The sequence below is a fragment of the Stegodyphus dumicola genome, chromosome 4 (genome assembly GCF_044657685.1).
Source record: "Stegodyphus dumicola isolate Sdum_Otavi_A_Nest chromosome 4, ASM4465768v1".
In the NCBI taxonomy this organism is placed as follows: Eukaryota; Metazoa; Arthropoda; class Arachnida; order Araneae; family Eresidae; genus Stegodyphus; species Stegodyphus dumicola.
Window position 1 is genome coordinate 190,142,881 of NC_140771.1, and position 25,638 is coordinate 190,168,518.

At 33.4% G+C, this 25,638-nt stretch overlaps 1 protein-coding gene and 1 long non-coding RNA gene across 5 annotated transcripts in view; one reads left to right on the plus strand and one right to left on the minus strand.

Moving 5' to 3' along the window:
* Window positions 1–25,638, plus strand: part of LOC118194633 (neural cell adhesion molecule 2-like) — a 700,988-nt gene that overhangs the window by 470,547 nt on the left and 204,803 nt on the right. For all 3 annotated transcript variants that reach the window (XM_085815883.1, XM_085815885.1, XM_085815884.1), the window contains exon 3: window positions 12,469–12,807. In XM_085815883.1, the coding sequence (XP_085672009.1) occupies window positions 12,469–12,807 (339 nt within the window). The remainder of the gene's footprint in view (window positions 1–12,468; window positions 12,808–25,638) is intronic.
* LOC146997776 (uncharacterized) overlaps window positions 1–25,638 on the minus strand; it is a 620,175-nt gene that overhangs the window by 307,371 nt on the left and 287,166 nt on the right. The gene's annotated exons all lie outside the window — the stretch shown is intronic.

The following is a 25,638-nucleotide window of genomic DNA, read 5'->3' on the forward strand; positions in this document are numbered from 1 at the left end:
TCTATATTAAAACGAAATAAAAAATTAAAACGTCTATTAGGAATGATACATTACAAAATGTGATTTTTCAAGAAAACCTGTAAAATCTTTCTGCGTGATTTTACTTTTCTCGCGAAACGTAGGATCATGTGAGGAGAATAGAAGCATATAAAAACAAGTATTGGTCAATGCTAAATGTTTCAAATAGAGTATAAGTGCAAATGGGAATGTTACGTTAAAGTAAATATTTAGCCCAAAATTCCCAAAAGCATAAAGCATAAAAGCAGATATGGGAGAACTTCCTATGCGAAATATAACTCATGAAGGAAACAATCTTATTGATATCGTCAATATTGTACTCTGGAGACAGTCTGGAAGCTATTCCTTGTAAGTGCTTTCGCAAATGTCTTTTAGGCTTTACACTTTATATACGTTAGGTTTGAAAACGTTGACAATTTAGTTTCCTTTTAGCTTTGTGCGATTAAAAACAAGTCAAACGAAATTTCATAAAAAATATAATACATAGACTTCATAACGTTTTGTACAAAAGATTGTACACAAATACAGATGCATAATTGCCTGGGTTACTGTTCTAAACTTTCCTTGATTTTTCATATGTTAACGAAGCTTTCTTAGAACATTCCATTTATTAATTTAATTACCGTTCAATAATTCTTGTAATGATGACACTAATATTTGCAATCTAACCGATTAAGGCGTCTGGAGCATTGATCTCACTACTCGCTCCTAAATTTTAGCATTTATTTTTGGCTTTTTAAATCACCAAAAGAAAGAACAATATTGCTTATAGAACCTCACATATATACTGAAGTTTTTTTTTCTGAAATCACTTATCTACGTAGCCATATTAGGTATTGCCTGGCTTTTGCTAATGTCTAAGCTTCTAGCAGGCTTTCCCCCAATTAGAATTTTGAGGGAGAAGATCCCAGATGCAGTCTGAGAAACTCCCATCCCTCTTTCCCTAATAACAAGATGCTCTCGAGATGCTTTCTTCTCTGTGTGTATTCTTAATGCTTTCTTGCCACACAATGCTTAATGCCATACGCTTACAAGCATCCGTATCTTTCTCTGGAATTCGAGACAAGTCCTTCAGTATAAGAATCATAGTTGATGTCCCGTTTGGGCAGCTCACGTTGAATAACATCGGCTATTTTCCAAACCAGTTGCAGAGGGAAAATCAAGAGCACGGTACAGTGAAACTAAAGGAATTCCCTAGCGTGAAACCGTATTATTATTTTTTAATTCAAATGAGATACTTTAAAAACGCCCCTTTAAATTTACATTGTTATCTGTATTTTTCATAGAAAAGTTCCATTTTTTATTAATAAGTCTGTACACGAAGATGTTTAGAAGCTCATTTATTTAGCAATGCCAGAAAGCAAAACAATATCATACTATTTATGGATAACAATTTCGTGCATGAATACGCATTAAAGGTATATATATATATACTTAAATTACAAAAGGTAAAGGCCTTAGTTTCGTCAATAATCTACAAGAACAAGAAACAGATTGAATATTTTTGAATGAGACAATTTAAGAGTTAAGTTAAGCAATTTTATTCCAAATTAAAAAAGTAAAATCGCATCAATACATCAAGTGCAGCCACGATATTAAATTAAGTAGACTTTTTTGCAATTAGAATCTGATTTGTTTCTGAAAACGTATGTAACATATGTAAAATTAAATCTAATAAATTATTCTTTTTTCAAAACTTTTTATTATATTCTTAGTCCAGTTTTTATTTTAAATTATTTATGTACATTTTTTTGCATTATGATTATGTTTCATGCTGTACATTATAGAAAAAATGCGAGGGGAGTATATGAAGCCATTTCTTTTAGAGGGCATCGATGCAAAAAAAAAAAAAAAAAAAAAAAAAAAAAAAATGGTTGGAAACCCTATTTGATAGTTTTAGGTTCCAATTCGTACATGACAGAACAAGGAAAGGAGTAAAATGTTGATCATCCTAAAGAAGAAAATGAATTGATGCCAAGAATAAATTACAGATGCATAATATATGCACCCATATACAACATTTACGCACATGTAAGTGTGATGAATACAAACAATACAAACATAAGACTGAAATATAAATGGAAGGCGAAAAACTGATGAAAAAGAATCATTAAAAAGTAATCGTAGATAAAGTGAGAAGAAAGAAAGATATATGTTACATTAGTATGTGTGTTGAGCAAGCTGCCAATCTATAAGAAAGGCTGGTTTACGTGGACTGTAAGAGTTAGATTCCAGAAACTGCTTTGGGGGGGATACGTGGAAAAAATTGTATCGAAAAGAGCTGAATTCAACTGCATAAAAGAAAGGAAGGAGAAAACCAAGAAAAAAAAGAAAGAAATCTTCACACATACATGCCACTATGGGTCTTGAAAGAAAACAAGCTTAGTTCTTTGCAGTAATAATGTAGGAATAGGAAATATTTTGTTTTTCTTCTATTGATATATTTTGGTCTTGGAAACGTAGTTTCTTATTTTGGATTGGAATTGTTTGGTAGTAACCTCTGCTTTCATGATGAATAATGCAAAGCCATCTCTTCTTTTTTAGGCCTTTCTTTTGTTTCAACATTCGCAAAATGAAAATTATTTTAAACTCTGCCAAATCTCACAGTTTTTTCCTTAGTAATATTTGAAATTCTACTGCCAAGTTTCTGATGATCATTTCTTTCATCTCTTTAATATAATATCTCAGGTTTACAATGTTAGTTTTTATAATAAGGTAATTTTACTATTTTTATATTTTTATTTTATTATACATTTCCTGTTCTATTCTTTTTGGATCTTTATTTTTCTTTTCTAGCCCAGTTTTTACCTGTAATTACTGCAATAACCATGCTTGTGTTTATTCACGTTGGAAGAAATAAAGAATCTTATTACTTCCAAGACACCCTGACATGAAACTTTGTCATTTTGTATGGTTATTAATTCTATCAACTATAAATCACTACTCTATTATATTTTTATGGAATTTAAATTATGATAAATTGAAGTTTTAAAGTTTGATTTAATGAAGACGTTATTATTATGGTTTTTAATTTAGATGCTTTACAAAGATATTTAAAATGACACTTCATTTTTAATGCCAACACATTTTTTTTAACAAAATAGTGTAAAAACCTCATTCCCTCATAATTAATTTCGGTTTAATCTGAGTGAAAAAACAAAAATTATGTTTATTTTGTAAAAAAATAATTAATTGATTTAAAGCATATTTTCTTCGATGTGAAAAGATAATGAATAAAGATTTAGAAAATATACTCTAGTCTCCTTAAGATACAGCTTGGGAAATTATAAATGAGACTAAGCTTTTGGATCTTAAACATGGTCTATAAAATGCTTAATATCAGTTGTTGCAATATAGAATTATTTGCCATTTAAAACACTGCGCCTACTCGTCGTCTTAATTAGGACCATTTTGAATTTCCTTGAAAGCAAGCTTTGCATTGTTAAAATTACAGTACTGTTCTGTTAGGGCCTTGTAAAATAAAAATTTCAATTTATTTATATTAATTTAAAAATCTTTTCAGTCAGTAAATTTTTTCAGCTAGTAAATTGTTATTTAGCTTTAGAAAGTCATCGTTCACAAAAAGTGGTCCATGGACTATTAGATGAATACTCCAAGCAATACACATTCAAAAATATACCTTTCTTGTCCGCCTTTCCCCCGAAAAAAATTCGTGAAGTTATCGGGAATTTCTGAAGACGCCGGTGGTCATCAGTCTACCTTATAATTTGATATCAATAGTTTATAAACGCATGAAACATTAAGCAATATTGCCGGAATAAAAATATAATGAGAGAAAATGTTTTAACAAATCGACGGTAACAATTTTGCTAAGTCAAGGTTGTCTTTAGGGTTTCGATATAGAGCAAATTTCGATCGCCGATTCAGATTAATATTCAAAATATTATTATTATTTACGTCTTCCGCCCTAAGGCACTACACGGAAGGGAGGGATGTCTTCGTGGATTACTTTCTAAGAGAAACTGGCTCGTATTGTTGCTCGTAACGTTGCACATGAGGTAAAACACGAAAGCGGCCATGCAACTGCCCCATTCATGGGATTCGAACATTGTACTAAACTACTAGTTTTCAAGGACTTTACCGCTCGGTCTCTGGTGGGCTTAACATTCAAGTTAAAAAGTAATTTTATGTTAGTGTGTTATATATATATATATGTTAGTGTTCTCTCGTATTTACAAAGGAAATAATCAGTTAATAGTCTTCGGTAAACTGTGTGTCTAATTATAGTTAATTTTCTAAATATAATTTTTTTTTTCTAAAGATATAATTTAGCTGAGAGTATTTTCTTAATTGTAAGTGTTAATACTGTTTTGCAAAATAAATGATTTGGGGATACTTAACATTAAGTGTTTACAAAAATATATTTTGTCTTTGCTATTGAAATAAAATGACACGTTCATTAACACGCAATAAATTATTTATTATAAAGTAATATATACTATATGGCTATGTCAAATATGATCATGTAAATCCTTTTTACTACAATAGGAGACCTTTTTTTATACAAGCGGGTCATAATTTTATAAGCAATAAAAGTAAATTATCGTATTTTGACTGAAAATTTCATTTAAGTCCGATAAGTTTCTTTCATTCTCTTTTTTTTTTTCTTTCTCTTTATTTGTGAAACACTACTAAAATTTTTGACTGTACTTTTGCCTTAGAAATCAAAGAAATCTTAGAACCAAATTATACGTCTAACTGCACTTATTCTTTAAATAAAAAAATTCACGAAAATAGTATTTTTGCTACTGCTAACAAAAATTTCTCTGATATCTGAAAGTAAATTTAGATTTATACATTTTTCATTATATTGTTATCAATGTAATTTTTTTATATTTCTTTTAACTCACAAGTTATGAATAATTTTAATTTTAAAACGAGCTGAATTTGATATTCTATTCTATTCTCCGCTGAATACCAATATCGTTTTTCTACGATTTTAAACAGAACAAGGAAAACTGTTTGAAAAGTAAACTTGAAATATAATTTTAAAGTCTCAGAATGCAGAAGCTAAAAAGTTCACAAAAAGATACATATTTTTCATTTATTAAATAAATAACGCTTTAGCTGGAGAATATTAACTATTATTCATAGAATTTAAAGATTAATGATCGTATTTTCAGTACAACTATATTTTAAATAAAAGTAAAAGAAAATGTAACATCTTTTATATTGCGGTAGTAAATAACGACAAAATTTAGGGAAACTTAAGAAAAGAAAGAGATTTCCTTTGCAATTTTAAAATAAACACTGTAAATTTCAATAAAGGTACTTTTTAGTGTTATTACGTTAAACTTTTGCGGTTTAGACAGCCTATTTTATTACGTTATAAATTAGCTTACTGCAGCATTAAAGCGCAACTTTTTAGGAAGTTTTGGGAACTTCAAGTTTTTAAACAAAGTAGCCACGTGCGTTGGCATACTTTGTTTAAATTGGCCAGCTATATACGTTGCACGTGATGTCATGTTCTTTTACGACAAACTGGACAAAGAAGAACCATTTTGCTTAATGGAAGCACCGACAATCAATGAAAGGAACAAGAAGCGATAGCTATTTCCTCAGGAATTTCACAAATTGCATCTCCGTTATTGATTCTAATCTACCAAGACCTCCGCTTCGAACATATAAGCACCTAAACCGTGATCGAAGGAGGAAAAAAATCACTCTTTGTCAGAATTTGCCGAGTTTCTGTTGTACTCTAAGGTACTTTACTGAAAGGAAAACCGCTCCCATAACTAAAGCGAAACACTCTAATGAGTTTTCTTGAAAGAAATTTTACCACACCGCACTCTGCAGTTGAATTGAATATTATTTCTAAACTTTCTAAAAAAATGAGAAGCAGCATTTTATTTTAAAAAATTAAGGTGTATTCAAAATGAAAAATTACAGTATAAAAGATATTCAAATTAAAATGCGAATAAAATTGTTTAAAAATGGATAAAATATTTCATACTATATATTAATAAAGACTGTACAGCAAATGCCATTTTCATGTAACAGCCAACCCTCGATTTGCCATTATAATACCGGACAAAGTCCACGATTACAATACAGATTCAGTGTTAATTAGAGGGCAGCTGAAAAACCCAGAAAAGAGATTTAATCCTAGTAAAATTAAAAGAAAAATGCTATTAATTATTTACGTATGTTTTCAAACAGTTTAACCTGGAGAACAAATTTATTTCGTTAAAAACCTCAAATCAGTATCCATAACAAAATGAGTATACGGTAAATAACAAAACAACAATCATCATTAGAAATGAAGGATTTAATTCAGAAATATCATTAAAACTTATATCAACCGAGAAGAGCAATGTCACTGTGTTCCAACTTTCGCGTTAAAATGTCAGAACTTGCCATTCCCTACAAAGTACAGGGGGGTATAATTAAAGTGACCCTATTTAGACCACTCTAAAACCCGTTCTACTTATTGAATGTTGATGAAATTTGGTATATATGTTATATGGACTATGGGAAAACGATTTCTGCAATAAAAGAATAGTTCAAATTTTGGCCACCCAGGAGAATTGTGCCACCTAAAGAAGGACAAAAAATCTGTCAGAATCATTATAATTTATTCAGTTACAGAATGTGTGCTCCATTTGCATCAATTACGTGTCAAAAAACGTCAAATATTACGTGTCAAAAGCACATCATATCGTGTTCAATGGTAGCGCGAAGTAACTCTCGAGGGATTTCAGCGAGATGGCGTGTAATGCTGGCTTTCAACTCAGGTAAAGTCATAATTCCTCCTCCATAAACACGGTCTTTTAGGAATCCCCACAACCAGAAATCACAAAGATTTAAATCGGGTGGACGAGGAGGCCAGGTATACGGAAAAGCTCTGGATATTACACGATTCGGGCCAAAGTTTAGCATGAAGCAGTTCTTTAACTTGGCGTCCAATGTGGGGAGTTGCTCCATCTTGCATGATGACAGTGGACTGATGAAACAGTTTAACCAGTAACTTTCGATCTTTCTTCTTTAAGGGCATGATTAACGATGACAAAAGCACGCAGAATGATTTTTCGGGCTCTGGTAACAAGTCTCTTTGTAGGTTTGACTAATTAGCATAAGGAATTTTTGAAAATTGCAATCTGGTGGTCACAATTTGAGTTATTTTTCACTACAGAATTTTTTTCCCATAGTCTATATAACGTATATACCAAGTTTCATCAAAATCCGATAGACTTAACGAGCTCTACAGTGGTCTGAATAGGGTCACTTTAATTATAACCACCCTGTATATGTATTCCTAATTATAAATAATTAAATTACAAACTGCTTCGGATGAAATCAAATCCCAGGTAACATCACAAATGCTGTCGCTACTGTTATCTCGTGATTTCTTTTTACTTTTATTTTTTAGGGCAAAAAGGCTATTAGTTTCGAAACAGTATAGAGAACTAAGTTCTGGCCTCAAAGGCAGACAAAAACTGACTGAAATTCGCGCGCGAGGTAAAGAAACGAAAAGTCTCTCTCTATTTCTATCTTGGCTAAAAGGCACAACTTAAATACTTAAGAGATTGCAAGCTCAAATTGCATAAGCAAACCTCTTTGCGTTTATTCTGTCCTGAAATGGAAAATAAGAGAGAATAGTAAAGTTTTTAAAATAAAATAAATGTTAGTAAAACTTAAAATCCTTACAAACTTTAATGCATTGTTTTACTTTTCGGTCAAGTCTGTTGCGATGTGTAAAAATGTAAGATATTCTTTCATATTTAGTCTGTCTATTATTAACTAATAAACTAAACTACTTAAAAGCAAAATATGCATATCTTAAATATATTATTTTTAAAAGTTTTTAATCTGATTGATCTAAATTAAAATACTTTTAATTCGTGATATCTAATTAAATCATTAAATATGTTTATATAATTACATTACACATTTTTATATTGAAGATATATAACATTCTCATGTTAGTTAAAATGTATAATCATCTAATGTATAATCTAATCCTATAAAATGTTTCGCTATTACACCTGGGACATCTCTTTCAATGACGTCTACTGATAAATCATATTGAACTTTAAAAGAAGCGTTTTAAATGACCGCAAAAATCTGATTTTTTTTTCTCTTTTTCTTTGTATAAATACTTAAGCTTAAAACTCTAATCAGAATACCTCTCAGAAATTGTATGAAATACAGGTGCGAGTAACTACGACGTTGTTTAAAGTTTTAATAATTAGCATAACTGAGGTACTCAATCATGTTAAATTTAAATATAAACAGTTTGTTATACTTAGAAAAACCGAAGCTTAACTATTAGGAATGTAAATTTAAAATAACGAATTTAATGTTAATTTTCAATAATAAATAACTGACTATTGTTATTATATTAGAAAATAACAGGCAGAAATTGAGGATCGAGTGATGCACGCAGAAATTGAGGATCGAGACTAATAGCATCTCTCGCGTGCAATAAGTAAAAAAAAAAAAAAAATAGACGGTAAAATTCGACGTGATAAATTTATTGACTAGTCTGTTACTTTTGTCTATAATAGCCCTACCAGTGACTTTTTTTAAGCTTACTGTAAAAAGCGAGATCACATTGTGATGTAACAAGCTCAGTCTTCGCAATTTTGTTTATGCAGCATATTTTATCCGTGCTTTATACATATGTCGGACATGTACTAAGTTTGTAGTTTTATGCTGACTTCATCTATGGCATGAGAGTAATATCTTAAAATGCATCTTGTCCGCTCTTCTATAAACTTAAAGAATACATGCACATTTATTTGCGTTTAGATTATTTTTAACTTGTTTTAGAAATTATAGAATAACAAATAAAGAAAAATGTAATAAATACCAAAATTTGAATAAAAGTGGATTTTTATATTCTTAAACTAAAACTAAATATTTAACAGCTAAAAACACTGCTGACTGCATACTTACCTGAAAACATGGAATTCTCTCCGCGTACTAGAAAATTTTTTATTAATGTTCGCTATATTATTGCAAACATATTACATAAAATAAATGTAGAAATCATCTGCTGGCAACATCCTTTTATCTGAAAAGTGATGCAAGCAGAAATTGAGGATCGAGACTAATAGCATCTCTCGCGTACAATAAAAAAAAAACAAGGAAATAGACGGTAAAATTCGACGTCATAAATTTATTGACTAGTCTGTTACTTTTGTCTATAATAACCCTATCAGTGACGTTTTTGGATAAAAACACTGAACACTAACAGATCGTGTCAGTTTCTTTTCTTAATAAGCGGATCGGTTGTTCAGGTGTTTTCTTGGTTTTTCCGCAGGTCTAATGTGAGTTTGATTAAGTTTTTCTTTAAGAGTCCTCTACGAAAGTACGTTTACTCATAAGCAGGTAGTTCTGATAATAAATCAAATAACCCTATCCATTCAATTTTTTTATTATAATTAACGGGGGGAATACCTTATAATTCTTCCAAGAATTATAAGGAATACCTTATATTTCTCCCGCCTTCTTGGTCAAAATATACATGCCTTCGTGGTGTAATGGTCAGTACGCTCGGTGCGTATTCGAGAGGTTCGTGGTTCGAATCCCGGTGAGGGCATTGCTCATTTTTTACGTCCTCTGCTTCGAAATAATATAATGTCTCCGCAGTGGAGCCCGAACTAAAAACGGTGGTGGATGATTTTTCTCCGCCACCAGGATTTGGTGACTGGGTCCCCTAATCCCCAGCCTCCCTTTAAAAGGGGAGTATATAAGGTATTTATTTCTCCCGCCTTATTAGCATACCTTCGTGATGTAATGGTCAGCACGCTCGGCGCGTATTCGAGGAGTCCGTGGTTCGCATCCCGGCTAGGATATTGCTCATTTTTTCAACTTCCTGCTTCCAAAATATCCTACTGTCTCTACAGACTAAAGAAATACAAATACTTGTACTAAATTTAGTCTACCCATATACCTAACAATGTACAGAATTATGGTGGGGTATTTGCTTTGTTTTGATGCATTTCTGGCTTGAAATATCTTATCCTAAAACGTGTGCTATAATATAGTTAAAGCGAATCTCATAATTACGTGTTTGGGGATGTCTGGAGAAGATCTAAGAGAGCACAAGAATCGGGCTTGCTCCACGAATGCCTTTAAATCTTAAACTGTTTTCCTAAAAGCCTTCTGTACATTTATGAGAATTATTAACTGATAGAAAGTAGTAATCACAATTTCACGTCAGAAAATAAAAATACAATTATGTATTTATTATAATTCTAAGATGACACATCTTCACCTGATAGATCATTACAGCCAAACTAATTCTTGTATATAATATATGATTCTTAAACTTATTAGGTTCTGTACAACAATCAGAACGCATTTTGGAGACTTCTTTTCCGAATGTGTATGTACATTAATGTCTCCTTAACCTGAAAAGGTAAATACACTTTTCTGAGTTTTGTATTTTCACTGTTTCACACTACCGGGCGAAAAACATTTCTACAATCCATCTGAATCTTAAAAAACATTACTTTTATTTTCTATGCTTGATTAAGAGTATTTGCTTGTTTCCATTATTTTTCAGCCTCCTAATATTACACTTCTGATGAAATAAAATAGTGTAACTGTATTATTCTTTGCTGTAGCATGCAAAAAAATTGATTAAAATGCATAATTCAAAGAAAAAATAACACAAGAGAATAGTTTTAGATTTATTTGATATTGCAATCTAAACTGCAAAGTTACTAATTTGTTCAGGAGTCTTAAAACGTGAGACTGAATCGATGTGTGCTGCGACGTTTTATCTGTGAATATAGCATTTACATTTTAATTTAAATATAATTTCGGAAACTTCAGTTTCAGAAAAATAAAGCGTTAAATTATATTACAATTTCAATTCCAATTTCCATTGATCTTCAGAATAATAATAATAATAATTATTATTTTTTGACTGCATAACATTTAAGACATGTTTCCTTTTAGATTGAATTTCTGACTCCTCTTTTATTATTATTTCAGTTTAATATCTTAATAACATGAAACTCAGGGAGAAATTCCATGATATATTTTGAGTTAAATTCCTATTATGTATAAATAATGTTTTATTAATTTAAATATATTTACAGAAGTATATCACTAATTTTGAGGAATTCCGTTAAAACACTTCATAAATAATACTTTAGCATTTAAGGAGAATTATTATTATTTTTTCGAGATTCTTGATGCTCACATAATACATTCACAAATACTTCCTGTTTCTATTAATAAATATAATAGTAAGAATTTGCAAATTCAACTTTATGTTTATTGATCTATAGCTAATACGTCTCACTAAATCTTTAATACATAAGCAAGTATCTAGAGTTTCAAACCGTGCACTCTGAGGATCAAAATACTATTTGCATAAAACACTGAATTCTATTTAATCCGTTGTATAAAATAAAATTAAGTTACTAAGATTATAATAAGCATCGTGAATGGTAAATATAAACTGAAAAATCCATTATGAATGCACATGAGGCGAAACACAACGAAGCTAACAAAATTGAAATAGTAATATGGAAGAAAGGATTTTTATAGCATATAGGTGTGTTTGAAACATCTTTCAAACGTTATATATCAAAGTGTAGAGACATTAGGTTAATTGGAAGCAGGAGAGATAAAAAATTAGCAACGCCTTCGCCGGGAATCTAACCACGGACCTATGGAATACATGCCTAGAGTGCTGACCACTAGACTACGAAGGCCACTACTACTTCTTAGGCAGGAGAAATACTTTATAAAAGTAGTAGAATGTAACAATGAAAAAATTTGTTTCGAAAACAATAAACCTGAAATTAACGCCGTCTAGATAATTTTGCACTTATTTAATTTGTTATTTATTCACAAATTAGCTTTGCATTTATTTTACTGCTTTACTCTACATAATTTGCTCAAAGAGCAATATATTTGATTGTACTAAGACACGAAATTCATGAACCGGGAACCGTAAGTATCTCAAAGTGTTTTCCTTCGAAGTGTTTTTAATTAAGAAAAAAATAAAACTACCATCATGAAATAAAACTGCAGCATTAAAGTGTTTAATTTATTTTTGTTAAATTTAGGCTACCGTGCTTTACCTCAAATTTAAGCTACCGTGCTTTACTTGATACAAAATTATTCTTTTCGAAATTAACACCATGGAAACTATGCGTTTATTTAATAAAGTAAAGACTTAACTTATTAATATGTAGCTGAGTAGTTGAATATTTCCTTTTCCACATTTGTTCGAAATTCGCAGCACGCGTTTCCCTATAAGTGACAAGATTTTGGACGTTGCTAAAGCATGAAAATGAGAGCAGTGAAAAAACAATAGCATCTTGTTTCGAGATGATAAAAAGACTGTCTTACTTCTATTCCAGTAATAACTAAATTCCGAAGTAAATGCTTATCAAACGAAACATTATTTAACAAACATAAATGTGTTAGAAATATCTAATGCCAGAAAATTTTTTTTTTCAGTTCCCATCCGAGAATTTCAAGCAGTAGCGGGTGGAGAAGCACTTCTACCATGCAACATAGCTATTCCAAAGGAGAGGAACATACTATCTCTTATTCTTTGGTACAGAGAAGCTCCCAAATCTCCCATCTATACCCTAGATTTTCGCAAGGGCCTACCATCCGAAGCAAAGCACTTTCCTGGCAAAACATTGGTTGGACGGGCTCACTTCAAAATCACAGAATATCCTCCTACATTAAAAATTAAACCAGTTCAGGTTGAAGACGAAGGTATATATAAGTGCAGAATAGAGTACAAAAGATCAAGAACTGTAACCAGACCAGTAAAACTTATCATCATTGGTAAGATTTTTCAAAATTTTACTTATATATTTATAATTTATTTAATTTTATTTTTATGCATGAATGGGAGCAGGGAAATTTACATGGGCTAGAAAATGCAGAAGTTACCACTGTAAGTGCAATCGCAGATTTTAATTTCACTTTTAAATCCTCATAGTTAAAATTTTTCTACATTCTATCTACATACTAGAGTTTCAAATATAGAGTTTCGTATTTAATTTACAGTTTTTAGTTTTCGAAATCTTTTTTGTCAAGTTGCTTAAAAATTTTGTCTACCACCTCGATCCTGTCAGAGCCGCAGAACCTGTTGCAGGCATGGATTGTTCCGAGCTCTCTTCTTTCAATCAGTCATCACAACTTCCGCCTGAATTCCTTAAAGTAGCATATTTTAGATAAAGGGAGAAGTGAGCTCCGGCAAACTACAGCGTGCATCGATTATTTAATCTATTATTTAGTTGTAGCAATTTTATGCTGAACCTCTTCATATTTTTCATTTGTCTTGACTTCATCTTGTTTGGCAAACTGCTGAACTGTTTTAAATTTATTCAACATAGTTTTTGTAATGTGAAGTTCAGAAATAAAAATGTTACATTTTAAGTAATTGACTTCAAGGAACTGTATGCATTTCGATAGCTTAGAAATTAAATATAGAAGATAGGAGTTTTATGATTTGCTTCAATTTTATAATGAAGTTTCTTTGTAATCTAACCAGCGATAGATGATGCTCTAAAAAAAATGTTTTTCGCTTATATGTACACTGCGGAAAAAAAAGGAGGAGGGGACAGTTCTATATCTCTCGTTGTACTGGGCCAATTGACAAAATTCAAATTACGTTTTTCATATTCCGAAAGCGCGACTTAGGATATATATTAGATTTATATATAGCATCATTTTAACATAGATATTTTGACAGATATTTTGACACCAAATTTGACTTTTTCTCAAATGACGTGCCACTTGTTTTCCATATTTCGATTCTACGACTCAAATTATACCTAAATATTAAGTTTTGTAAAGTTTAGCAAGAAATTTACGGAGAAATTCAAAAATTTATCTTGGCGTATTTTTTTTTTTTTTTTTTTTTCAGTTTTCACTAAGAATTATTTACTTGGCGAACTTCTTAATTTATAGCAACCTATTTTCCTTTTCTTTTTTTTTTTTTCATTGTAGACGAGCGGAAAAAAAAAAAAAAACATCGTTTATACTTTCAAATAATTTTAACAAACTGAGTAAACTACATTTGTTGTTCTCAACGCTCCAAAAAAAATTATAACTCTCCAATATGTAAATTCATTTAGATCTTAGAGCATTTTAAATAAAAATCTCTAATTTTTTGCAAGTGTGCCTAGAAATTCATCTAATCTATTTTAAGACGATGTTAAAAATTTGATAGTTTGTAATATAAAATTATTTTGTAAATTTATAAAAAACATTTAAGAATACAAATTTTAAAAAAATCATGTGCGAAAAATATGTGCGAATTATATTTGGATTTAGCCTAACTTTTGAATTCTGGAAGAAGGAATCAAGCTAGTTTAATAAAAAAAGATATATTAATATATATATATATATATAATTCAATGAACATTGAGGAAAAAAAAATTGAGAGCTAATTTTTTAAAAACTACTTTTGCGATTTTTCCAAAACTTGGCAGTTTGGCATAATTTGAATCATAGAATTCAAGTATGGAAAACAATTGGCATGTCATTTTAGAAAAAGTCCGATTTGGTGTCAAAATACCTATATTTGAACAACGCTATACATAAATCTAATACATATCTTAAGTCGCGCTTTCGAGACATGAAAATCACAAGTTGAATTTCGTCAATAGGCCCAGTAGAATGGGAGATACAGAACTGTCTCCTCTTCTTTCCCTCCGTAGTGTACCTTTCTAAACATGTAAAAAATATTATTCTTTTTCTGATATGACAGCTGCTAATCAAGCATGGTGATGCGGCATATACATAAATTTTGTAGTATATAATACTGAGGAAATAGACTAATGTTTGATTTGTGTAAAATTTATGTATAGTTTACTTATTATTCCTTAATTTTAGTAATGATCAATGTTAAATATCTGCTATTAGAGGAACCTGCTTTAGAGGAAATTGAGATTACTTCGGCACACCTAAGTAATGTTCAACTGCTCTGATACTCGTTCAGGGGTTTCTCTCAATTTCAAGTAACACAGCTTATTTTACGAAAGGCGGCATAAAGTATGTGTAAGATCAATAAGGCTGCTTACAGAAAGCCCCAGCCTCACATAATATGTGCTGCAGCTGCCCAAACAATGGATGACTTGCCAGACATCTGATTGGTAAGCGCTCTTGGTACATGTCCCTTGCGGCTTGTAATTTCCTTCCACGCCCCCATAAATGTATTGCATATCGGCCAGTTTGTCTTTGCTGAACTGATGACTCCTTCTTCTGCAAACTGCTCGCCTGAAATGATCCAGGTTTCAGCAAATATCGCTCTCAAGCGGCGGTGGCCACGTTCTCGAGAAAACTTCTTCTCTAAAATGTTTCGTCATGGTCTACTAGACCAGCTTATAAAGTTTGTAAAAGACCTTTTTTGGGATAACCTGCATTATGAATTTTATTTTAACTGAAGTGATTTCAACAATTTCAAACTGTTTAAATTGCTGAAAGCGCTTCATCTAAAATAAAATCTATAATATAATCATATTGATAATGGCGAATGTTTGAATTACTAAGAGAGCTTTTGCAATATAAAATCTCTGCTAACTATTATTGCTGTTCTTAGAGTCAATAATAGGTACTTTTGAGTGAAACATTAATATCAGCTGTATGCAAAGTTAGACCTGCCAGTGTGAAGAGGGACTTAGATACAAAGTGCAGTCATTTTGTCATTTTTCAGTGGTTTTTCTATGTGCTATCTGTATTATCATTTTGAGTTCGTAGTGTAACGGTGCGTTCGTAGTGTAACGGTGGCACATTCGACACGTATTCGAGAGGTACAGGTGAAAGCATTGCACATTTTTAACGTCTCTTGCTATTACAAAAAACCTAATGACTCTATAACATATTGTTACGAATTTGGTATTTAAAAAGCTAATGTTAGTTCAATTATAAATTAAATGGTTTTATTTCTCGCGCAGTGCAGCGCGTGACGAATATTAAAAGAAAGCTAAGCCGGAAAAATTAAAAATACAAGAGCGCGTGCATTAAATAAATAAATATCTCTTTTTGATTTCGAGAAAGTACTGGAAAATTCTAGCGCGTGATTTTAAAATCTTATAAAAGGAGGAAAACATCTCAGTTTGTAGTAGTTGCTTAGTTTGTTGTTGTTTAGAAAACTGCCGTTGTTGATTATAGCGAATTCGCGGATTAGCGTTCTTTAGCTGTTTGAATTACGTTCTATTGTACATTTAAGTAGTTAAAAGATAACTACTGTGAGATATTGTGATACTGCATGATAATTTGAGAAAATTTAAGCATTTCTGTTGTGATAATAATAAATTTTTGTTCATTTTTCATCGGACTTAAGCATTCATTTCATAACGAACCCGTACGCACGCAACAATTTTTGGTGTCAGGAGTGGGATTTGAATGCCAATAACAAGAGGAATGGAAGAACAATTGAGACAGCTCATTACTGCTTTTGCTGCTTTCCAAGAAAAGATGGAAGCTGGCCAAACATCTTTTAAAGAAGAAATGAAATTGGGCCAGGAATCCCTCAAGGAAGAAATGAAAACGGCACAGGAACAAATGAAGTTGGGCCAGGAATCCGTTAAGGAAGAGATGAAATCTCTTAAAAATGAAATGAAAGCAGGTCAGGACGAAATGAAAAGAGAAATTACCTGCGTAATAGAAAATAAATTTGAGGCTATGGAAGGCAGAATAGACGCGGTTGAAACTAAAGTTGGACAAATAGAAGAAAGAGTTTCTTCGGTAAAAGAACAAGTAGAAGAAAGAATTTCTTCTGTAAAAGAACATATAGAAGAGAGAGTTTCTGCCGTCGAACAACAAATTGATGATAGGGTTTCTGCTGCCGTCGCCAAAGAAGTTGACAGCCTAAAGAAGTGCATAGCGACGGTAGGAAACAATTCTGAAGGTTTCAAATTTTTATCGATGCCTGCTCGTTCCGTTCTGAAACTATCTACATATGATGGGAAGACCTCCTGGCAAGTGTATAGGACACAATTTTCTATCGTTGCGGATGCGAATGGATGGGATTCCCAAGCTAAGGCCTGTCATCTCGCCGCTTCTCTGAGAGCAGACGCAGCGGATATCCTGCAGACGCTTCCTGAAAACCAAAGACTTGACTTCGAAGATCTATCCGGCGCATTGGAGCTGCGCTTTGGCGAGAAATGTTTAAAAGACTACAGCAGGCTTCAATTAAAATCCCGTCAACAGAAGCCCACCGAATCACTCCAGGAGCTCGCCACGGATGTTGAAAGGCCACCTCGCCTTTTCGGAGTGCCCGACAGAAACAAGAGAAATCCTGTCGCTACAATATTTCATCGACGGCATCCGGGATCCTGAAATACAGAAAGCTCTTCGAATGGCAGATGTAAAGGACATAAAAAGCGCTTTGTTGTACGCCATGAAGTTCGAGTCAGCCCAGCAAGCAACTCTTAGAGATCGCTACCCAGTCAGAGCTGTGCGAGTCCACGACCCAGGGGACCAATTGATGGCTCGTTTAGATGATTTATCCAAACAAGTCGATGCTTTGATACGGAGTAGCAGTGAGAACAAAGTGGCTGTAAGATGTTGGAGATGTGGTTCTGAAGGTCACCTACGACGGCATTGCAGAACACCCCAGGGCACGGATAATAAAACGGATGAGTTGACAAGACCAGTGAATGCTTTAAGACGGAATAGTGGTGAAACGAAACCGACCCTAAAGTGCTGGAATTGCGGTGTTGAAGGCCACCTACGAAGGAACTGCAGAACTCCCCAGAGCACGGAAAATAAGGCATACGATTTAAACAGACAATTAAATGCCACGGGAAGGAAAAGGACTGACAAGAAACCAAAGTGCTGGAACTGTGGAGCTGAAGGCCACGTACGAAAGAATTGCAGAACACCCCAGGGTACGAAAATTGAGACAATTTCTGAGCAACGACGCAGGAAACAAATTAATGACCATATCAAGGAACGGAGGTTGCCAGATAATGAGAAACCCTGTTTTAAAGCGCTTAATATCTCTATAGAGAGTGGCAACAATAACGGACTGTCCATCAATGGGAATATCGATGGAGTTCCTTGCGATATGATCATTGACACAGGAGCTAATGTTACCATCATTAGGAAAGATTTAGCTGAACAGTTTAAAGATAAACTTATTTGGACGCCATCCTGTGTTACCCTTCAGACTGCGTCTGGTGATAAGATCGACATAGCTGGGAAGTTAAATCTGAAAATCACATTTGGAAGTGCCGCCTACCATCACACGGCATATGTGGCGGATATTACAGATCCATGCATACTAGGATTGGACTTTTTAAGGAAATACAATTTTTTCTTAGACTTGAAAAACAACAAACTGCTTTCAGGATCTGAAGACATGACTATCCATCCTAAGAAGGGATTCTCACCTGGAAATGCCGACGCTTTGTCCGAAAGAACCAGCTCGAGAAACAACCGAAATCATGCTAGGGTCGAAACGAAACACCAGACTACCAGCTATTCTCCATCTCAGATGCTCTTCGGTCGAGACCTTCGTCTGCCTTGTGGCCGCCTGTTTGATCGCCATAGGATGCGCCTTCATCGCCTGAGGAACACATCCAAGATGTCCAGGCCCGTTTTGAGGGGATGCACCGTTCTGCACGAAAGCGAGTCAACTTGGCGACGGAGAAAGTGAAGACCAGATACGACACGCAAACTACTAGATATAGATCCAACAAAGGAGACAAAGTGTGGTTGTGGAACCCGATTCAGCGAAAAGGACTGAGTCCTAAATTACAGTCACCTTCGGATGATCCATATACAGTGCTGAACATGAATGACGTCGTGGTTCGGATCCGTGAGTCTTCGAACTCTTACGACAGGTTAGCTCATTACTATGGCCATAGTACATAATGTAAATAATTGTAAATAGTACCAGACCATGGTCCTTTTTGTTTTTAAATGTGTATTTGATTTGTTTTGTATTTAGTATTTGATTTGTTTAAGTTAGTTATTGCATTTATTGTTCATGTTGTTTGATATTGTAATGTAATGTTTATGCCTCAGTTGCATTTATGCCACAGTTGTAAGTTTAGCTTCCTGTCCAGGGATTATACTGCCCGGGACGTGCAGTCCTTGGGAAGGGGGCAGTGTTACGAATTTGGTATTTAAAAAGCTAATGTTAGTTCAATTATAAATTAAATGGTTTTATTTCTCGCGCAGTGCAGCGCGTGACGAATATTAAAAGAAAGCTAAGCCGGAAAAATTAAAAATACAAGAGCGCGTGCATTAAATAAATAAATATCTCTTTTTGATTTCGAGAAAGTACTGGAAAATTCTAGCGCGTGATTTTAAAATCTTATAAAAGGAGGAAAACATCTCAGTTTGTAGTAGTTGCTTAGTTTGTTGTTGTTTAGAAAACTGCCGTTGTTGATTATAGCGAATTCGCGGATTAGCGTTCTTTAGCTGTTTGAATTACGTTCTATTGTACATTTAAGTAGTTAAAAGATAACTACTGTGAGATATTGTGATACTGCATGATAATTTGAGAAAATTTAAGCATTTCTGTTGTGATAATAATAAATTTTTGTTCATTTTTCATCGGACTTGTGCATTCATTTCATAACGAACCCGTACGCACGCAACAATATATATATATATATATATATATATATATATATATAGGCGGTTGAATCCTTTAATGAACAACGAGAATTTGGATTTCGTAGAATGCTGAAACGCAGATCCCATTTTTGATACTATGGCGATAGAAGCGAACACAGTTGATTGCAGCAGCGTCTTAACAGGATGAAAGCGTAAGCAAAAAGTGACGCAGGGATTCAGAGGAAGAACAGAGGGAGTGAAAAGTTTCAGTTAGAGTTAGAAATGGTTTTGGTTTATGCATCCATCGTTCTAACTACGCAATCAAGTTGTGTTCCAGTTATGAAGCAGAGAACCGTCGCCAATCCGTGCAACTTTTCTCTACCATTTCAACTTATATAAAAATGCAGTCTTATTACAGTAATAGAGCAATTAAATGATTAATTTAATTAAATGATTTTCCAGGCTTTTATTAGAAAATCTTAAAATTTGAAATCAAATTCTAATAAAATATTTACTGAATTACAGGAAGATAAAATTAAATTTTCTTTCTCATTTATAAAAAATATCAATATTTTATATGTCTTACAAAAGAAAAAAATTAAATAACGATTTTAAACTACAATTAATTAGAAATAACGGAAAAGGGAAAGAGCAGAGCCATATTTCGAAGTAATCCATTAACAAACACTGATTCTTGAAATAACAATTAGCATGTATTTAATAAAGGTAATGTGCATTCTTTGTAATGCAAAATGGCAAAGGTTTCGTTACATTTAAGGGAAGAAAACAGAAAACGAGATGCTCGTTCTATTATTTCCAAAGATTGTTACAAAATTCTTTTTCTTCCCTGAACAACGATAGATATGAATCCTTCACTAAGTTTTGTGGCCTTCTCGGATACTAGAGCATATTTTATATGTGTTATGTATTCTCTGCATTAAACTATTAAGGATAATTTAGGGTATATTTACCCATTCATTATGCCAGGAGATTTTGAGCTCCTGTACACCTCGGAATGGATGATCTCTTTGAACAATACGTTTATCGAAATGTTCCAGGCATCGTTTACGGGATTTAACTTTGGTGAATATACAATACATTCTTTGCATTCAACAACTTAACCTTTGAATGATGTGAGACATTCAGCTGCTTTGTTTGAGAATGCATTATTGCTCATGAAAAATGTAAGGAGCCATTGTTCCACTCAAACGATTGTTATAGCCCATTAAAATCTCAATGAAGTACGACTGGAATGTAATGGTACCTACATCAAAGACGTGACTGATGTTCTGATAATGCGTATAGCACCCGCCGCACGCAATGAATCTTCCACTATAACAATCAGCTTCATAGAGATGTGTTGCCAGCTTTGGTTATGAAGATAATCTTTATGGTCGAACTGTAACTGGTTATGGAAACCCCCCTTGGGTTGTGTTTCATCGCGGGGAAGCTACGGCAACGTGAGAGTGAGCTATCCCTATTTCGCGGCTAATCGGGCCCAACTGACCCACACCAAGCTGGCAACTCGTAACGTCCATATGATAGGAGTGGACAGTATGGGGAAGTTCAGCTGCTTTCACAGGGACTAGAATCAACGTCTATACGGTAATCCGGTCAGGTTTCGCAGACTGTAAAGGTACTGTCTCCGCCTGTGTGGTCGCTACATATTAAATTTCATAAAAGGCTATGCTTGGTGATTTCGTCCTCCCGGGATCGGGGGGGGGGGCACAAGTGACCATACAAACCATGTAATGGGCTGCTTGTCGACTTAGGTCTGGGTGGATCTCCTTGCTAGTGTGATGTTCATGGCAAAATACCAATTCACACCTTTAAGAAGGGAGGATTATGCTCAACGTAGGAACACCACTTCACACCACTGGTGTAAGCATTAAGCTGAATAGAACATCATATCATACCTCTCATGTATGTACTGTTATATCTCAACTGTACTGCATCAATATTCTATTTAGTCCTGTTTGCCCTTTCAGTGTCATAATGGGTCCAAATTTTCTATTCTCGAAAGGCAATGCACTCAAAATCAAGACAATTTTTTTTTTCTTTTTACGTGCTTCGTCCTTAGGCACTGCACGGAAGGGCAGGGATGCCCCGTGGAGATCTTTTTAAGGCAAACTGGCTCGTATCCACGTTACACATGCGGAAAAGCACAAAAACGCCCATGCAGCCAGCCCGTTCGCTGGGACACGACAAAATGGTTGAGGCTCTATAAGGAGAAAGTATTGAACACATGGCATGGCTTGCATACTCACCAGATTTTGAATCCCATAGAATATATATAGGACATTCCTAGTTGTCGGATTGCACAAAGAAATCATCCTTTCCAAGCCGGGGCAGCTCAGAAGTATCTTGAGAGATGAATGGAAAATATCCTCCAAACTCTCCACAACGGTTTAATGGGGAGAAAACACAAAACGTGTGTTAGTATCCGAGAAGAACAAACACCCTACTGAGGGATACATACCTACCATTCTTCCTATGCGAAGGACATTCTCGGTGACGCTGAAATCGCTAAACAATTATTTTTTTTTCCCTTATGACGTGGTGAAATGGGTACGATTTTACATCATATACACAATACTTTTAGTAAACGCATGCTATGTTTATAAGGTATTTCGCCCTCTTTTCTAGCGTGCCTTCGTGGTGTAGTTGTTCTGCACACGTTTCAATTCCTGGCGAAGGCATTGTTAGTTTTTCATTTCTCCGGCTTTTCCAATTAACCTAATGTCTCTACAAGTTTTAGGCCTTCAATTAATATTTTCTATTATTTATTCCAAAAAATACCCTTGTTCCTTAATAATTGTCGAGCAGCGTTTATATGTAAATATATGTGTATGAATCTAAACATTTTCAGGAACACATACGAAACGTTGTTTAGCAATAAATTCCTCTTGTACACATGTAGTGGCAATACTAAATGAATAAATTTGGCATTTTTATTAGACAAATCATGTACATAATTTTGCCACTGTTTGTTGAATGTATTAATACTTTAGTTTGTTTTTAAATGTTTAAAACTGAGTATTATTCTACGATTTAAAGTTTTACCAGAGAAGCTCTTAGTCTCTAAGACAAAAAGCAGCGACCGGATCTTAAGTAGGCTGGTTTGTCAGCTTCCTAGTCTACAGTGAAGGAATGATAAATCATATAAGCATGGGCCGAAAATTTGTAGATTATTCACGTAAAGGCCGACCGTTATAAGGAATGCCATCTGATAATTTTGATTGTTGTCCGGAAAGAGACATTGAGAAATAGGAATATAAAGTCAAAAAATAAAAAGAGATTTATCTAAAAACCTCTTTTCGTCATTTTACATGAAAAGATTCCCACGAACAAAGTCTTTGAAAGATGGCCATTCCGATGTTTTTCAACAACTGAAAACTGCAACATGGCAATATAACTTAGAAATAGAAACGTCGGTTTTCGAAATTTGAACCTTCCTATATATCTCAGATTTATTTCCAAGTGGTAATTATGAGTTCTCCACACTGAAATCTGACTTCAATTGAGCGATATTTGATGATGACGATGGCGTAAAAATAGCAGTTATGGAACATTTTGAGGACAAAAGCTTCATTTTACTTTTTAAGGATAAAGGTTTACACATTAGAAGATAAAAAGTGTGTTTGAAAACACAAGGAAATTGTACTGATTTAAAGTATATGATTTTCATACGTATTACAAACATATTGTTAAGAGTTATGGTTCTCCTTTAATAACTACTGCAGAAGAGCGAGAAAAAACTAATAGGTTATTGAAATAAATGATCACAGATATCCCGAAGAGAAAACATATGTAAGAAACATTTTCCAAAGGTACGAAGAATATCGCTAGTCATCGATATTCTAAAGCACTGAACACTGTGCGAAACCTCAATAGGACCATTCAATTTTGAGCTGATTCTCTGACCTATCTGACTTACACGGTATGAACGCAGCCGTATGTATATATAGGGCAGTAATTATATCTAGACAGCTTCTCCAAATCGTTTAAGAACACAAAAAAGATTGAGAAACCTCCAGAATGTCACCAATTTTGAGAGAAGTCGGAAACAGCCTTTACTGTCGCAGCATGAATAGTCGTGAAGGCCTATAAGAAGAGAGATTTTGCTTACAGTATCTCAGCCATTATGTCAGTTTGTAGAGACAGTAGGTATTTTTTGGAAGCAGGCAAGATGAAAAATTAGCAAACGCCTTCGCCGGGAATCGAACCACGGACCTCTGGAATACTGCCCCAGCATGCAGAATCACTACACCACGAAGGCACGCTAGGAAAGCGGAAGAAATACCTTATATACTCCCCTTTTAATGGGCGACTGGTTTTTTTAGGGGCTCCAATCGTCAAATCCTGGGTGAGGAGTATCATCATCCAGCACCCTTTTAGTTCGGGCGCCACTGTAGAAATATTAGATATTTTTTGCAAGCAGGCAAGATGAAAAATTAGCAAACGCCTTCGCTGGAAATCGAACCACGGACCTCTGGAATACCGGCCCAGCGTGCAGACCACTACACCACGAGGGCACGCTAGGAAGGCGAGAGAAATACCTTATAATTTATTTTCGGGATTTAAACGCCAATCGATTTCGAATTTCGGGATGAACAATATAATATGTGTAATTACACATATTACATTGTTGACATTGCATGAGCACAATTCGTATACAAAAAGACTCCAAAAATACATAATAAGATGTACAAAATGCCCTAAATAAATCTCAACTTTACAACTTTTTCTGTTCCAATATATATATATATATATTTAACAAGCAAGGTAGTGAGTACAATACCGTAAGACGAATTTGGTCTAAATAATTTGTTTGCGCAATATGCTGGAAAATTAAGGAAATGAGAAAATGTAGAAAGCTCGCCAAAAATTTACCAGGAGCTGTGGCTCCAAGAAAATTTCAACACATTTAAAAAAAAAAAAAAAAAAAAAAAAAAAAAAAAAAAAAAAAATGTCATTGAAGGGTGAAAAATTATGCTACACGTTAAATTAAACACAGTAAAATACTAATCTTTGGAAACTAGTAACGGCAAAAAATACAGTAAATACCTATCGATGTGACAAGTGAAAAGTTAAAACATAGAAAAACCAATCGATGGAACAAGTTTAAAACGTAAAACAAACATAAACATATAAAAATATAAAGCGGAAAATGGTAAATTAGCTGATCTCGAAGTCCAACCTGGCTTTTCAAGGGAAATTTCTAGTTGAACGTCGAATTAAGCTAACTCCATTACGCGTTTCGTCGAAACAGACAATTGAAACTTTTGCGTTACAAAATTTTAATTAAATAGACGAATTGTCTTAGAAAATTTATTAGTCTCAATTTTCTGTTCCAATTTCCCGACGCGTCCGCACAAAATGACACATTAAGGTGTTAAAAGATGTAAAAACAATTCCGATGTACAAGAATTAAGATAAAAATAAAAATAAATAGCAATATGCTATTAGTCAAAAAATACAATAACTTACGGGCTGGACCTGATATATATATATATGGAGAGAGAAAACATAATTGAAAAAACTGCGCAAAAAATAGTACGGAGTTATTGGGAGGAAAATAGAAAAGGTAAGACTTTAATCAAGTCAAGAATGCAATGTGCCGAAGCACGAAGAAAGGAAAGTAATCAAAAATAGGATATTATTCCTAAAATTAAAAGCAAATTAATTGTGAACCAAACATTTATTTATTTATTTATTTACTTATTTTTATTATTTATTTTTTTTACCTTTGTACGCAAGAGAATTAATTATTAATGTAACAGAGTTTCTCTATTATTCCTGGATGAAATGCTTAAATGAAACTTGAGCACAGTCTTTCAGTTTTAAAAATTAAATCTCACTAATTTTTTATGTTAAGTCCTAACAGGAATTTTCATACATAATTAAAATATTGAATATTTGAAAATTATTTTTGAATATATAGAACTTATCCATTTTTAATAAGATAAGCTAAGTTCAAACTTATAACAGACTTGGAGTGAATTATCACTTGTCTGAAGAGAGCTGCAGAGACTTAATATGTTTTAAACAAACCTTTTTATCAAGTCAGACCTGGAACATATATGCACAACTCGA